Consider the following 13,199-nt stretch of genomic DNA (forward strand, 5'->3'; position numbering starts at 1 on the left):
TCTCTTAGCAAAAATATATAACTTGTCCCTACCGTCAGGCTCTGGATGCTTTTGCAGAATGGCTATTTTATTTTTATTTTTATTTTTGCTTTAGATGAGCCTTCAAGGGTGTGTTAGCAAGCAACTAGAAATCTAGTTCCTGTGTCACTCTGTCTAGATTTCTCTCCCCAGATGAGGAAGTCCGTATCCAGAACCTGCTTAGAAATAAGTGAATCGTGATCTCCAGGAATTTATATCCTGCCTCTTCTTGGGGAAAACAAGTACTCAAGGCCACTCTTAAAGAGCTGCACTGAAAGCATCAGATCAAATAGTCAGTCACAGAGAGAGCAAATAGTTGGCAAAGCAAGATTTAAAAACACACACACTGCTGATCAAATGCATGGAGGAAAAGAGAGTTCTTGGGACAGCTGCAAAAGACTGGCACCGGAACCCTGGGAGAAGGCAACTCTCCAAAGTGTATCCAAAAGAGAGCTGGAGATACTAGAACAAGACGGACCCAGCTTCAGACAAGAGTCCTTTGGACTGCTCCTCCGTGCTGGGCTGTCCCAACTGGGGGGTCCAGGCCTGCCTGCCTGCCTGGGCTGCTCCCTTTGGCCTGCCTACTGGAAGTGTTGCTTGCTACCATGAGTTTCAGAAGCCGTTGGGCAGTGTCCAGATGTCTTGAAGAGGGTCCCCTTGGGGCAACCTGTCCCAAACTTGGCAGATGAAATCCCTTGAACAATACTTATGTAACCAATGTATTTACTACCCCAAACCTATGTCTCTGGCTGGTTTATAATAAAAAAACGCAAATGAAAAAACCATGTGGGAAGAAGAAAAATAAAACCATATACAACTAGCTCAAAATGGATTTTATGGATTCTGAATCAAAGAATAATGTAGAATGTCAAACTTACTATAAATATACTTGCTATAAATATGAGAAACATAAATAACAAGATAAATAACTATAGAGAAATATATATAAGTATAAACAATGATAATGCAAAAACTATATTAAGACTATACATAAACATTGATGAGAATACCAGTATCCAAAGAATAAACGTCCATAATTAGGTGGAAAAATGCATCTGTTGTTGGAGGAGAATGGAAAGCTTTGTAGGTTATTTATTTGATTTGATTTGTATACCGCCCTTCCAAAATGGCTCAGGGTGGTGATAACCAGCACCTTGTATTTTGCCCAGAAACTTATCAGCAGCCAGTGTAGTTCTTTCAACACAGGAGTAATTTGGTCTCTCCAAGATGATCCAAAGACCAACCTGGCTGCTGCATCCTGTACCAGCTGCAGTTAATGGACTAGGTACAAAGGCAGCCCCACAAAGAGTGCATTGCAGTAGTCAGGGCACTTTCCAGACTAGCTGCTCATTAGCAACAAAATGCCTCAGTTTGGACAAGTCGCATTCAGAACGGAAACAGCAGGGGGAGCAATCTCGCAGCAACTAACCACTCAACAAAACAGCAACTTTTCCATGCCTGATGTATGACGTCGTAGCTCCGTTTTGCAGCCATTAAATTCGAAACAAGGCATTGGAAATGTGAACAGCACCCTGCTGTCCCCGTATGGACTGCGGAGTCAGGACGCAGGAAGTGTGGAAGCACATTTCCGAGATGCGTCCTGACCCCGTTGCAGGGTCTAGTCTGGAAAGCGTCCAGCCAAAGTTGATACAAAGCAACTCCTAGCCACCTGCTACAAAGCCTGGGACACCAGGGAGAGGTTAGGATCCAGAAGCATCCCCAGACTACTTGCACATTCCAAGCAGATCAGTAACACAGCCCTTGCCTAATCCGGTACCTGACCATGTCTTCCGTCTCTTGCCCCATTGATCCACCTCTGCCTGTGCAGAATTAGACCATCAGTGGTCCTGGACCTCAGAACATCGGACGACATCTGTCCTAGAGCTCCCAAAGAAGAATGCCTAGCCCAGAGGTAGTCAGTTCTATCTGGGGAGAGGTATTGGCAGAGGAAGAGAACAAAACTGAATTATCACCAGCACTGCTTAGAAACAATCTACTCCAATTGCCAATCTCTGAGCAAGGTCTTCCGAGAGAATCTCGGCTTTCTGAAGCCACCCTTGGCCTATAACTCCTCTTGGAAAGACGCATGTGTGTGCACAAATACGTTGAAGCTGTAATTTACCTGGTAATATTTCCTGTGCTGGATCCTTCTCAAGAACCAGACACGATATCTCTGTAGAGTTAGCTGCTCATTTTTCCTTGGTTGAAAAATGGATACCGCTTCAGGTTCGACTCCTAGGAAATAAATCGGACACTTCGGCAGTTTGTCCATGTTTCACAGGACAAACTGCTGTGTTCACCAGCACAGTGTGAACCAGGACACAAACGTAAGAAAAATACAAACTTTATTGTGGCAAGCAGGCTGATAAGATTGGCATTATTAGATACCAAAAAGGTATTGGTTTCCCAGAAGGGTTATTATAGGAGATTTACAATGTATTTCCATTTATTTATTTATTATTTTATTTATTACATTTGTACACTGCCCCAAACTTTAGTCTCTGGACAGTTAACAATAGTACTGTATAAAACAAGTTAAAATATATTAAAAAAACTTAAAACAATTTTAAAATTTAAAAATCCTCCAAGAATTAAAACCTTAAAATTTTAAAGAACAGAAAAAGCTTGGGTGAAGAGGTGGGTTTTCAAATGCTTTCTAAAAATTGTCAGAGATGGGGAGGATCGTATCTCAGTGACCCACATTATGATGACCACCACATTTGAGCCTGGGACATTAAATGCAGTTGTGCTGGATAACTGGAGTGTGTTGCTGTGGGGCTGCTGACTCGGCAGAGGAGCACTTGCAGAGTATCCAAAAATTATGCGGTGGGGGCGGTGGGGAGGTCGAGTTACGCCAGTGAAGCAGAGTTTTCAAAAAATCAAGCAAGCGGTCTCCCCCCTTGCACAAGGTGGCGATGGAGTCAAAGGCGGAGAAGGAGAGGTCCTGCCAGAACCAGTAGGAAAAGGCCTTGGCTCAGATTGTGGAAGGTAGACCCACTCGTTGCTCGTTGTGCGTTATTTAGCTGCTCCTGCAGATCCCTGATTGTGGCTTCGTTTTGCTGCCTGGGGAACGAGAGAGAGGGTTTGTTAGGAGCAGGCGCAGATGCTGCAATAGCGTGAACAGGCCACTTCTGTTATGCTCCTTTTTGGAGGAACAGATGAATCCCCAGGGAGTTATGGAGGGATCTGTCACTTTGGGGGAGGGATCATCGCTAGAGCCATAGCCTGCTTGTGGAATTCTTGAGAGCTGTCCCCCGTTGGAAACGGGATGCTAGACCTAGTTAGGGAGGCAAGTTGGTTTTGTGGCAGCAAGCATGAATCGCCCCCTTTGCTAAGCAGGGTCTGCCCTGGTCTGCATTTGAATGGGATACTACATGTGTGAGCAATGGAAGACACTCCCTTTAGAAAGAGTGCCTGCCTGCTTGCATGCAGAAGGTTCCAAGTTCCTTCCCTGGCATTCCCAAGATAGAGCTGAGAGAGACTCCTGCCTGGAATCTTGGAGAAGCTGCTGCCAGTCTGGGTAGACAATACTGAGCTAGATGGACCGATGGTCTGACTTGGTATAAGGCAACTTTCTATGTTGATCCAGCAGGGCTCTGCATTCTAAGGTGGGATTTACAACTACACGATGCCACTACTGTAGACGGATCTGAGAAGGGATTGGCATTTAGAGAAGGCCCATCTATTAGTGGCTGTCAACTAAGAATGAAACCTCCAGATGTCAAGGCAGTCTACCCTGGGCACCTGTTGCTGGGAGAAATAGAGTGTTTTGCATCCCACTTGTGAGCTTCCCAGAGACATAGCTGTCCCCTGTTGGAAGCAAGGGCCACAGGGACCCTTTGACTCGAACCAGCAGGAGAGAGGTACATGCATGCTATTTAATCTCACCGTTGCTGCTGGGCAGCTTCCAACTGCTGCGATTGGGTGGAAACCTTCTGCTGGAGGCGTTGGATTTCCTCTGGAAAAGGAAGCCGAGAGCCAGTCAGATTCCAGATCAAGCATTTCACCTGGACCATTGCCCCTCATTTGCCTCCCCTGCTAGGGTGTGAATTCTGCTCTCTGTACAAGCTGCAAACTTGTTTCTGGAGTTATGGGTAGTGAGAAGAAGAGCAGCAGCCCACTTCTGAGAAAACCACTTATGACTGCAAACAATGGACTGGAAAAAGCCCCCCGCATAAAACCTGAGATGGGTGGGAGAACAGAAGCAATGAATCTGTGGGCTGTCTCTAGTTGCTGAGGACTGTTCAGGCCCTACGGAGACCAGACAGACCCAACCACTCACACAAGCGTCTGCTGCAAAAATCTAAAACGGCCCCACCAGCATTCTCACATGGCCTCTCTCGTCCTGAGGCTTTGGGCTCACATAAGTGTGTTCCTTTACAGCAGTTTCTGGTGGTGAAGCAGATTTTTGTAAAGCTGAACTCAACAGGAAAGCAGAGCAAGGAAGTGGACCACTGGGTGAAACAGGATGCTGGACTGTTCTTATGTTCTTATGTAAGTTGCCTAGAAAAGTGCAATGTAAGCAGAACTGAGCCGACTTGAAAAGGGTCAAATACAAGCCCAAGCATGCAAAAGGTCAGGATGAGCAATCTCCAAACAATCTCTCGGGAGTTGTTGAGAAATGAAACCGTGCCAGTGCTGAGACTTTGTTGCCTACCCAAATGGAACTTTGTCAATGTGTTTGCAAATGTTTCAATCTGGATATTCACATTTCTGTTTTCAAGCTATGCAGCAAACCACCTGAGAGATGCTGTCGCGTTGTGTTTTTGTTGTTGTTTAAAGGCAGCACAAAAGCTTTAATAAAGGCATAAGAGTTTGCTTCGGGGAGTTAATAAGATTTGGGACACAAAAGAAATGGTGGTATGATGTGTTGCATTGCTGACTTGTGGAACTCACTGAAACAGAATGCAGTGGCTCGGATAGCTAAATGGAGCCTCCACTTTCAGGGGTGTTACTGGAGTGGGGGGTCAAGCAAGAGAGGACTTGGGAAGGAACTGACCACTACACACTCAACGATCTGGCTTGGCAGATGAGTTGCCTCACCTTGGAATTTGTGGTTCTCAGTCTCACATTGGGTGCTTTCTTCCTTCTGGGACGTGATGTTTTCTTGCAAGGTGTTCTGGAGGGAGATGGAAAACAAAAAGGGAGAGGCAGCTGTGCCAAAGACACCATTTCTCTGGACAATAACGATGCCAGCTAAAGCCTCGCCCCCACAACCCCTCGGGTCTCCAGAATCGTCCCATCCAATCCGGGGATCTCGCCTCCTTGGCCTGTCGGTCTGCTTCAAGTGTCGGACTAGGAGACCCCAGTTGACCTCCCCACTTAGTAACAGTGACTGTGCTCTGCACGCATTCTCCCCGGATGGAACATTTCAGCACGCTTCTCACCCCAGGTCCTGTCCCATTAGGAGAGGCAGCGTGGTGCAGTGGTTAAAGCGAAAGTCCGACTAGCATAGAAAACAGCCAGACCCAAATCCCCACTTGGCCATGAATCTCGCTGGGTGGATTTGTGTCAATTGCAGTCTCTCTCTGCCCAAGCTTTCTCACAGGGTTGCCGTGCAGGTAAGAGAGCTGGGAGGGGGAAGGAAGCCACCCACGGTGCCTTGGGCTGCCCGGAGATAAATGGACCACATTTGCTACTCATGCAGATGAGTGTATAAATACTGCAACATTCGAATACGGCCAAGAATACCCAAAATGTGCATTCTAAGGGAGGTGGCGGGGAGGGAACCCCATGGATGCTAAAATAAGTAGATGCCACTTCTCAAGAACAAGGAAAAGAGTTCTCAAAGCAGTTTAAAGGGATGAGGAAATGGTTCCTTGTCCCCCAAGGGCTTACAATCTCCAAAAGGAAACACAAGGGGGACCCCACAAACAGCCATGGGGGGGGGATGCCCTGCTGGGCTGAAGAGGGACAACTGCTCTCCCCCCCCAACAGAAGAGTCCCCCCACCTTAGAAAAGGGGGCTCTTGAGCCAGTTAGCAGGGCTGGTTCCAAAATGCAAGAGGGGCCTGAAGATGGCTCCCTGCCCCAAAGGGCTTACAGTCTGAACACAAAACACTCCAGCTAGACGCTTTTGCTGGGCTGAACCCGAAGAGAGCCCCCACCCCCGAAAAAGGCGCCCCTTGGCCCAATTGGCAGAGGAAGGTTAGCCCCAAGCCGCCTCCTCGGAAGGCCAGGCCTGTTCTTTAAAGGGGGTCCAGAGCATCTCACCAGCTGCTTCCGGCAGGTATCCCAGCCCTGCTGGGCTTGGCCAAGGCTTCGGTTGGTGGCTCCCAGCTCGGCCCGCAGCCGGGCTCCCTCCTCCTTGGCCCGGGCCTCTGCTGCCTCCAACTCTGCCCTGTCCTTTCTGAAGGAGGCGACCTCTGGGTCCTGGTCCTGGGCCGTCTGGTTCTGCAGCTGGGCACGGCATGTCCTCAAGCCAAGGGCTTGCCACATAAATAAGCCCAGGAAAGTGAGCAATAAAATCACAGAGCAGCAGAAGGTGACCACCTCGCACAGCCTGCGTCTCTCTCTTTTCCCCATGCTTGTAGTGGTGGGGCAGAGCTAGTAGGCAGCTTCTCTGACCGTCGCGGGGATTCCCAGGCACTGACTGCTTGGGGCGGCTCAGCAGGGGAAGAGAAACTCCTGCCTGTCCCCCTGGCTGTCCGAGCTGGCTGCTGCTCTCCCTCCTCCTCCAGGCCCTCCCCGACTTCCTCAGTGCCCGAGAGAGAGAGAGAGCCTCCCTTCCCTTCCCTTTCAAAATCCTGCATCCTATCAAAGAAAAGGCACAGGCGTCAGAGCATCTAAAACCGAAACTCAAAAAGAGTCGTGGCTGAAAAGGAAACACATTGCATCTGCCAGTATTGGGGGAGGAGGCAGAGTTTTCCCTCCAGATATCTCTCACCGACAGAAGGCTATCGAGGAGTCAAGACTTCAGTGTCTTCTGGTCCTTGCAAAGGGAGGTTTTTCTCCGCCCTCTAGATGTTTTGGGTTTTTAAGTGGAAGGGTCAAGGGCCTGAATTCACTAGTACTTCATCATAAACGGAGATCTGTGAACTCCCCCCCGCTACACCCCACACACACACCCCAGCATGAAGCAGCCCCTTCCACTGCTGTTTGTCTGGGCATTGGGTACTCACAGGTAGACTGCTTCTGCACCTGGAAGTTCCACTGATCAGCACCCCATTTCACATAGTGGCCGACCAGATGCCTGTGGGCTTCTCAGAGGCAAAAGGTGAGGGCATGCTTGCTATCCTGCTGTTGCTCCCCTGCAACAGATATTCAGAGGCATCTTGCCTCTGAGGCTGGAGGTGGTCTATAGCCCTCCGACTAGTAGCAGTTGATAGACCTCCTTCATGAATCTATCCAAACCCCTCTTAAAGCCATCCAGGTTGGTGACTGTCACCGCATCTTGTGGCAGAGAATTCCACAAGTTGATTATGCATTGTGTGAAAAACTGTCACCATACCCAATCACAAAGCTGATAAAAGGCACCTCTGGCCACTGCCTCAACCTGGGACACCAATGAGAGTTTTGTATCCGGAAGCACCCCCAGACTGCATACCTGTTCCTTCCGGGGAAGTGTGACCCCATCCAAAACAGGCAGATCAAAATCATCTCCCGAGTTCCGACCCTGCACAATAAGTACCTCCGTCTTATCTGGATTCAGTCTCCAGTTTGTTACCTCTCATCCAACCCATCACTGCCTACAGGCAGGCATTTAGGGAGGTTATGTCTTCTCCTAATGATGTTGACATGGAGAAATAGATTTGGGTGTCATCAGCATACGGATAGCACCCTACACCAAAATCTCCTGATGATCTCTCCCAGCGGTTTCATGTAGATGTTAAACAGCATCAGAGATAATACAGAGCCCTGAAGGACACCATACCAAAGTTCAGTTTTTGAAGCCCAAGAGACACCATCTGGAATCTGCCCAAGAGTGGAACCACTAAAAAAGTGTAGCTGAAGGTCAATTATGTCCATGGTTCTATTACATGTAGACATATAGTCCTTCCAGATCTTTTCTCTTTTCTCTTGCTGGTTCTGTGTTCAAGTTGTTGCTCCAATTATTACTCACAATTCTTCCAGATCTTTTGTCTTTGCAAGTTCTTATTCTGAAGGTAGCTCCATGTACAAATGTTGCTCCTTCTGATAGATGCTCCTTGTCCAAAAAAATACCCAACAGGTATCCTAGGTAATTTTAACCTGTTTCCTCCTGCTTGAACAGGACTTCATCAGGAGAAGTGAGCTGAATACATAATAACACATGTATCATTTTTAAATACCTTCAACAAATTACGTTAACTTAAAGGGTTAGAATTTTTTTTAGTAATTACTCACATTTATTTCTCCCAGAGTGACACTGCACCTACCAGTGGTTTCTAAATTAGAAATCCTACTGGATACCAAATTGTACTGGCTTCAATGGTACTGATAATGCTTAATATATCCTACAGCGTCTGCCAGATGTTTTCACTCCCCTTTGATCAAAAGGGATGTGCTTCATTATCCAATCTCGTCTAAATGACCAATTATATTTATGTGCGTGTGAAGAAACAGCAATGCTAAGCTTCCGAAAGAAGCCGTGGACCTTTTGTCCCATTTAAATTCCCAATTATACAAATATAATATGGAACCAAAACGTAGCTCATATAAAAGTTTGTCAAAAATGTTATATAATAGTCCCATTCTCCAACAGGAGAGACTTTACTCCTTTTAAGGGGATGTCCATAAATCTTGTGTAATGTTAAATCTCACCCCACTCAACCCCCATTCCACATCCAAATCTCAAAATAGGGACATGATTAAAAAAAAAAAAGCACATTTGTGCCTATAGATAACTGGAAAGGTCATTGACCTGATTTAAACCAAAAGGCTCTAAAGTCCAGAGCTGATGTATAAAAAATGTCTCCCTCTGTAGGAGGGCAGTTTTGATATTTGCATAGGAAAATTGTTTTTGTTTGTACCTATAGATGACAAAAAATTGAAAATCATTAAAGGAGTGCCCTACCTGCATGAAATGATCAACCATAGGGCATTCCAAATTTTGGTTCCTAATGCGAGAGCGATGTTCCAAAATGCGAGATCAAACTGTTCTGGTTGACATGCCTACATATCTCAGGGAACATGGGCATTGTATTATACATACAATGTTCTTGGTAGAACAGTTAGCAAAAAAGTCCAATCTATATTTTTTGCCAGTATTGTTGTCCCTATATTCAGTGGTTTGCAGTGCCATAGGGCATGCCACACAATGACCACATTTGAAAAAACCTTTTGGTTCCACGCCCTCCCTCCGAAGTAGGCTGTGTGCTCTAACAAGAAAATATTTGAAACTGGGACTTTTTCAAAAGGCTACTAACGGGAAATTGGTGCAACCTGGTAAATCTGATACTAATCTCCAATGTCGTCTGATGATATTTTTAATTCTATATCTTAGAGAAGAATATTGCATCAACCATGTAATCCAAGATTGTTTCCTATTGATTTGTGAAGCTGTCCTAAGTAGAGATAATCTATCACTAGTCTCTGTCCTACGTCTGGCTTTTTGTATAACTTGAGTGGGATAACCCCTTTCCATTAACTGAGAACTCAATTTATCAGCTGCTGACTCAAAATCCCTGGAATATGAAGAGTTTCTTTTAAGCCGCAAAAACTGAAAAAAAGAGAAAAGGGGGTCTAGAACACAGATAATTTCTTTAGCAATTTGTGTGTTTCATTTATGTAAGTTGTGTGTGTGAATAGACTCTTATACATGGTATATATACCACCCTGTATATGTTTTTGTTCTCTGGCCCGTGTATCCTCAATTCTTTTCATTCATCAAGAGTGGAACCACTGTAAAGCAGTGCCTCCCACCCCCAACCGCCTCAGATGCTCCAGAAGGAAACTATGGTTGACAGCATCAAAAGCCACCGAGAGGTCCAAAAGGACCAACAGAGTCACACTTCCACGTATAATACCACATATTAGCCACGTCTGGCAAGGGTCAAGAGAACAGGTGGTAGGCCGCATCACTCCAAGCAGCTTGTCTACATCATCATGAGTCACAAACTGAAACTGATCCAGCCTAACCATATAAGAGGAGTCACTGGACACCCCTGATTCAGACATTGCAGTAACTGTGGGGTCTAAATCCAAGTCGGCCTGAATACGAGAGATTTTATCCACACAAAAAACCATTAAACACATCACAGTGGGTAATAGATGGTTCCAAATTCTGATTCATGGGAGGAAGGGCACTCACTAGCCCTCTCACAACCGTGGACAACTCCGCCAGATGTGAACTTGCGGGCACAATACGGGCCGAAAAGAATATCTTCTTTGCTGCCCGTATTGCCAGAGCATAGATCTTCAAATGTGCTCTGTGTTGTAATTGGTCGGATTCGAGTCGAGTCTTCCTCCACTTGCGCTTCAGTCATCTACCTTGCCACTTCAGCCCCCTGATCATCTTGGTTGCCCTCTTCTGCACCCTTCCCAGTTCTGCAATGTCCTTTTTTAGATGTGGTGACCAGAATTGTACGCAGTATTCCAGGTGTGGCCACACCAGAGTTTTGTATAACTGGCATGATAATATAATTTCAGGTTGGGAACAGCCAATCCTCCCCCATCCTTTGCATCTTGCATAACCTTAAACTTGACTCTTGGTTTCATGCCAGCCCAAATGAAAGAATTAATGTGCCTCTGCCACGCATTCAGTATCTTATCTTCTATCTTAACAGGGATCATATGAAATAAAAAAATTCATTCTAGGTAAGATATTCATTTTAACCTATGCGATCCTTCCTAGCCAAGGAAGGTTCAACTTTTCCCACCTGTCTACATCTACTAAGATGGCTTTCCACATTAGAAAGTAATTGTTCTTGAACAAATCTTTGTTATTCCCTGTTAGATTAATCCCTAGATATCTGACAGGTTTGGTTGTTGACTGAAATCCAGTTTCCTCTTCCAAATACAGTAATTCTGTAGCAGACAGATTCCACGTAATGTTCTGTGATTTATTTTTATTAATCTTGTATCTTAAACCCTGCTGTATTGATTGATATGTTCCATGATTGCTCTCAGGGAATCAATCGGTCGAAGAACCATAAGAGCCACATCATTGGCATACAATTTTATTTTATGTTCTTGATTTGCCATCTTAATTCTATGGATTCTTTGATCTTGCCAGATCATTCTTGCCAATAGTTCAAGAGCCATAACGAACAGCAGTGGGGAGAGAGGACAGCCTTGTCTAGTACTCTTACTGATAGGGCATTTGTTAGAAAGAGTCTTTTTTACTATTATCTTTGCCAACTGCTCGTGGTAAATACTTTGAATCCAAGAGATAAAATTGGACCCGTAGTTCATTTGCTCCAAAATCTTGAATAAAAATGACCAATTTGGACCAATCCAAATGATCAAAGGCCTTTTCTGCATCCAGGAAAATCATCGCTGCTTTGCTGCTCTTCTTGGTAATATCATCTATTGCGTTCAATGCAAATCTCAAATTGTTATTCGTGTATCTCCGCTGGATGAATCCTGTTTGATCAGTATAAATTATATTGGATACAATATTTTTTCAGCCTTCTTGCTAAGATTGCCGCAAAAATTTTGTAGTCCACAATTGTTGGGAATTCTCTCTGGTAAGAAATACCTATTACAGCAGAGTGCACAGAGGCAAAACACAGTGGAGTCTGCCTAGGCATGTGTGAATGCTGAGAGTAAAAAACTTGGAGCCAGTTCATAGTTTCAAATCAATATAAGGAGTCTTTATTGGAGAACTCCATTCTAGATAGGAAAGTGGAGAGATAGGATCTCTAATCTATCTATCTAGCTCAGGGGCGTAGCAAGGTTGGAGTGGGCCCAGAGACGAGATTTTAAAATCCCCCCCCCACTCAAAGTCCAGGGCCTCCGCACACCCCAGGCCCCCAAGGATATAAGTCTGATATTCCAAAATAAGTGTGCTGCCTGGAAATACATTTCACTGAATACACACACGCACACATCACAATATATAGTGATATACATTGAGTACTATACATTTGTTTTACTTTTAATGCCTAGAACACACTAGAAAGATGAATGAGTAAAATGGCCCCCTCGCTGCAGATTAGCAAAGGAGACTTTCAACTATGCAGGGTGAGCCTATGTTTGTTTTCTCAGAATTCTGAACAAATTCAGTCAAGTTCGATTCCAGGAGGTTTTTCACAGGAGGCTTTTAAAGCCCTTTAACACACATCTCCTCTGGAATGGAGGTGCTGCATTCACATGTTGGCCAGATTTACCCTGAAGTCCCTGCAAGTTATTGGGGAGCAGTTCACACACAAGAAAAATAAAATAAAATAAAATAAAAGCACCACACATGCTTCACAGTTCTCACTCAGACCTTCTGGGTTGCAAAACAACTTGAACATAAGTGCATTTATAAATGAATGAATGAATAAAATAAATATAATACTGTTTCTTCCAGAAGTTTTTGTAATTTTCTGCCATGAAACAAGCCACTTATAGGACTTTTTAGATAGTTTTTTTTAAGCCAGCAAATTTTCCAAGCTGTTTAAAAATAAATATTCAGAGACTTCTCAGTCCCTCCCCCCCATATCAAAGCCCTATGGCAAGCAGATGCCTATATATGGGGGGGGGGGAGGTAACCACAAAAAGGAGTTCACACTCTACCTGGCATGAGTAGGCTGGGCTGGGCAGGGCAGCAAGGGGTCTTCTGCTGCAGAGAACAGTGGTGGCCACTCTGGCTGCCTCCCCCTTCCTGGCTGGCTTGGGCCCTACTGGAGTTCAGGCTTCACAGAGGCCTACACGGAGGCCTCCATGGAAGCCCCGCCCACCCGCCGATCAGCTGAGAGGCGGGAGAAAAGCAGCTCTTTGCAGCTGGGCTGCTGCTTCCATTGCCGGCCAGGAGAACAAGCTGGAGAGACGGCGAACAGGGCAAGTGGCTGAGGGGCCTTGGGGCTGGGCAGGGGGCAATGGGGGGGTCACGTGAGGTGCCTCTGGGGGGGCCCCTCCAGGCAGTGGAGCCCCAGACAACTGTCTCCCCTTGCCCGATTGTTGTTACGTGCCTGATCTAGCTGGATGCAGAGGGATGGATTCTGCATCTCTGCACACATGGTGCAGGGAAAGAGGAGTGTGGGTGTTGCATGGGAGAAGGAAGAGAAGGGAAGAGGAAGTGGCAGGAAGGAAGGAAGTCCCTAAAAGTAGCAATCT

The 13,199-nt window shown here is 45.8% G+C and overlaps 1 protein-coding gene across 2 annotated transcripts; it reads right to left on the reverse strand.

The window, feature by feature from the left end:
• Positions 1–2,346: 2,346 nt before the first annotated feature.
• Positions 2,347–6,813, reverse strand: LOC128345790 (mitotic spindle assembly checkpoint protein MAD1-like). Of its 2 annotated transcripts, XM_053298283.1 has the most exons (5): positions 6,231–6,813; positions 5,062–5,137; positions 4,382–4,521; positions 3,907–3,976; positions 2,347–3,081 (listed from the first exon to the last, which is right to left on the reverse strand). In XM_053298283.1, the coding sequence occupies exons 1-5, from the start codon at positions 6,540–6,542 to the stop codon at positions 3,038–3,040; spliced, it is 642 nt and encodes a 213-aa protein (XP_053154258.1). In that variant the 5' UTR covers positions 6,543–6,813; the 3' UTR covers positions 2,347–3,037. The 2 variants fall into 2 exon arrangements, with proteins under 2 accessions (XP_053154258.1, XP_053154259.1); XM_053298284.1 differs by lacking the exon at positions 4,382–4,521 and having other exon boundaries at positions 6,231–6,793.
• Between the last annotated feature and the right edge of the window lie 6,386 nt (positions 6,814–13,199).

The sequence above is a fragment of the Hemicordylus capensis genome, chromosome 2, assembly GCF_027244095.1.
Source record: "Hemicordylus capensis ecotype Gifberg chromosome 2, rHemCap1.1.pri, whole genome shotgun sequence".
Classification (NCBI taxonomy): domain Eukaryota; kingdom Metazoa; phylum Chordata; class Lepidosauria; order Squamata; family Cordylidae; genus Hemicordylus; species Hemicordylus capensis.

Excerpts from the sequence above, each read along its gene's own strand:
- LOC128345790 (XM_053298283.1), bottom strand. The coding sequence starts at position 6,542 with ATGGGGAAAAGAGAGAGACGCAGGCTGTGCGAGGTGGTCACCTTCTGC. Across the intron at positions 3,977-4,381 it reads CTGTAAAGGAACACACTTAT|AGGAAATCCAACGCCTCCAG; the intron begins GTGAGCCCAAAG and ends TTCCTTTTCCAG. Across the intron at positions 3,082-3,906 it reads GAAGCTGCCCAGCAGCAACG|GCAGCAAAACGAAGCCACAA; the intron begins GTGAGATTAAAT and ends CTCGTTCCCCAG.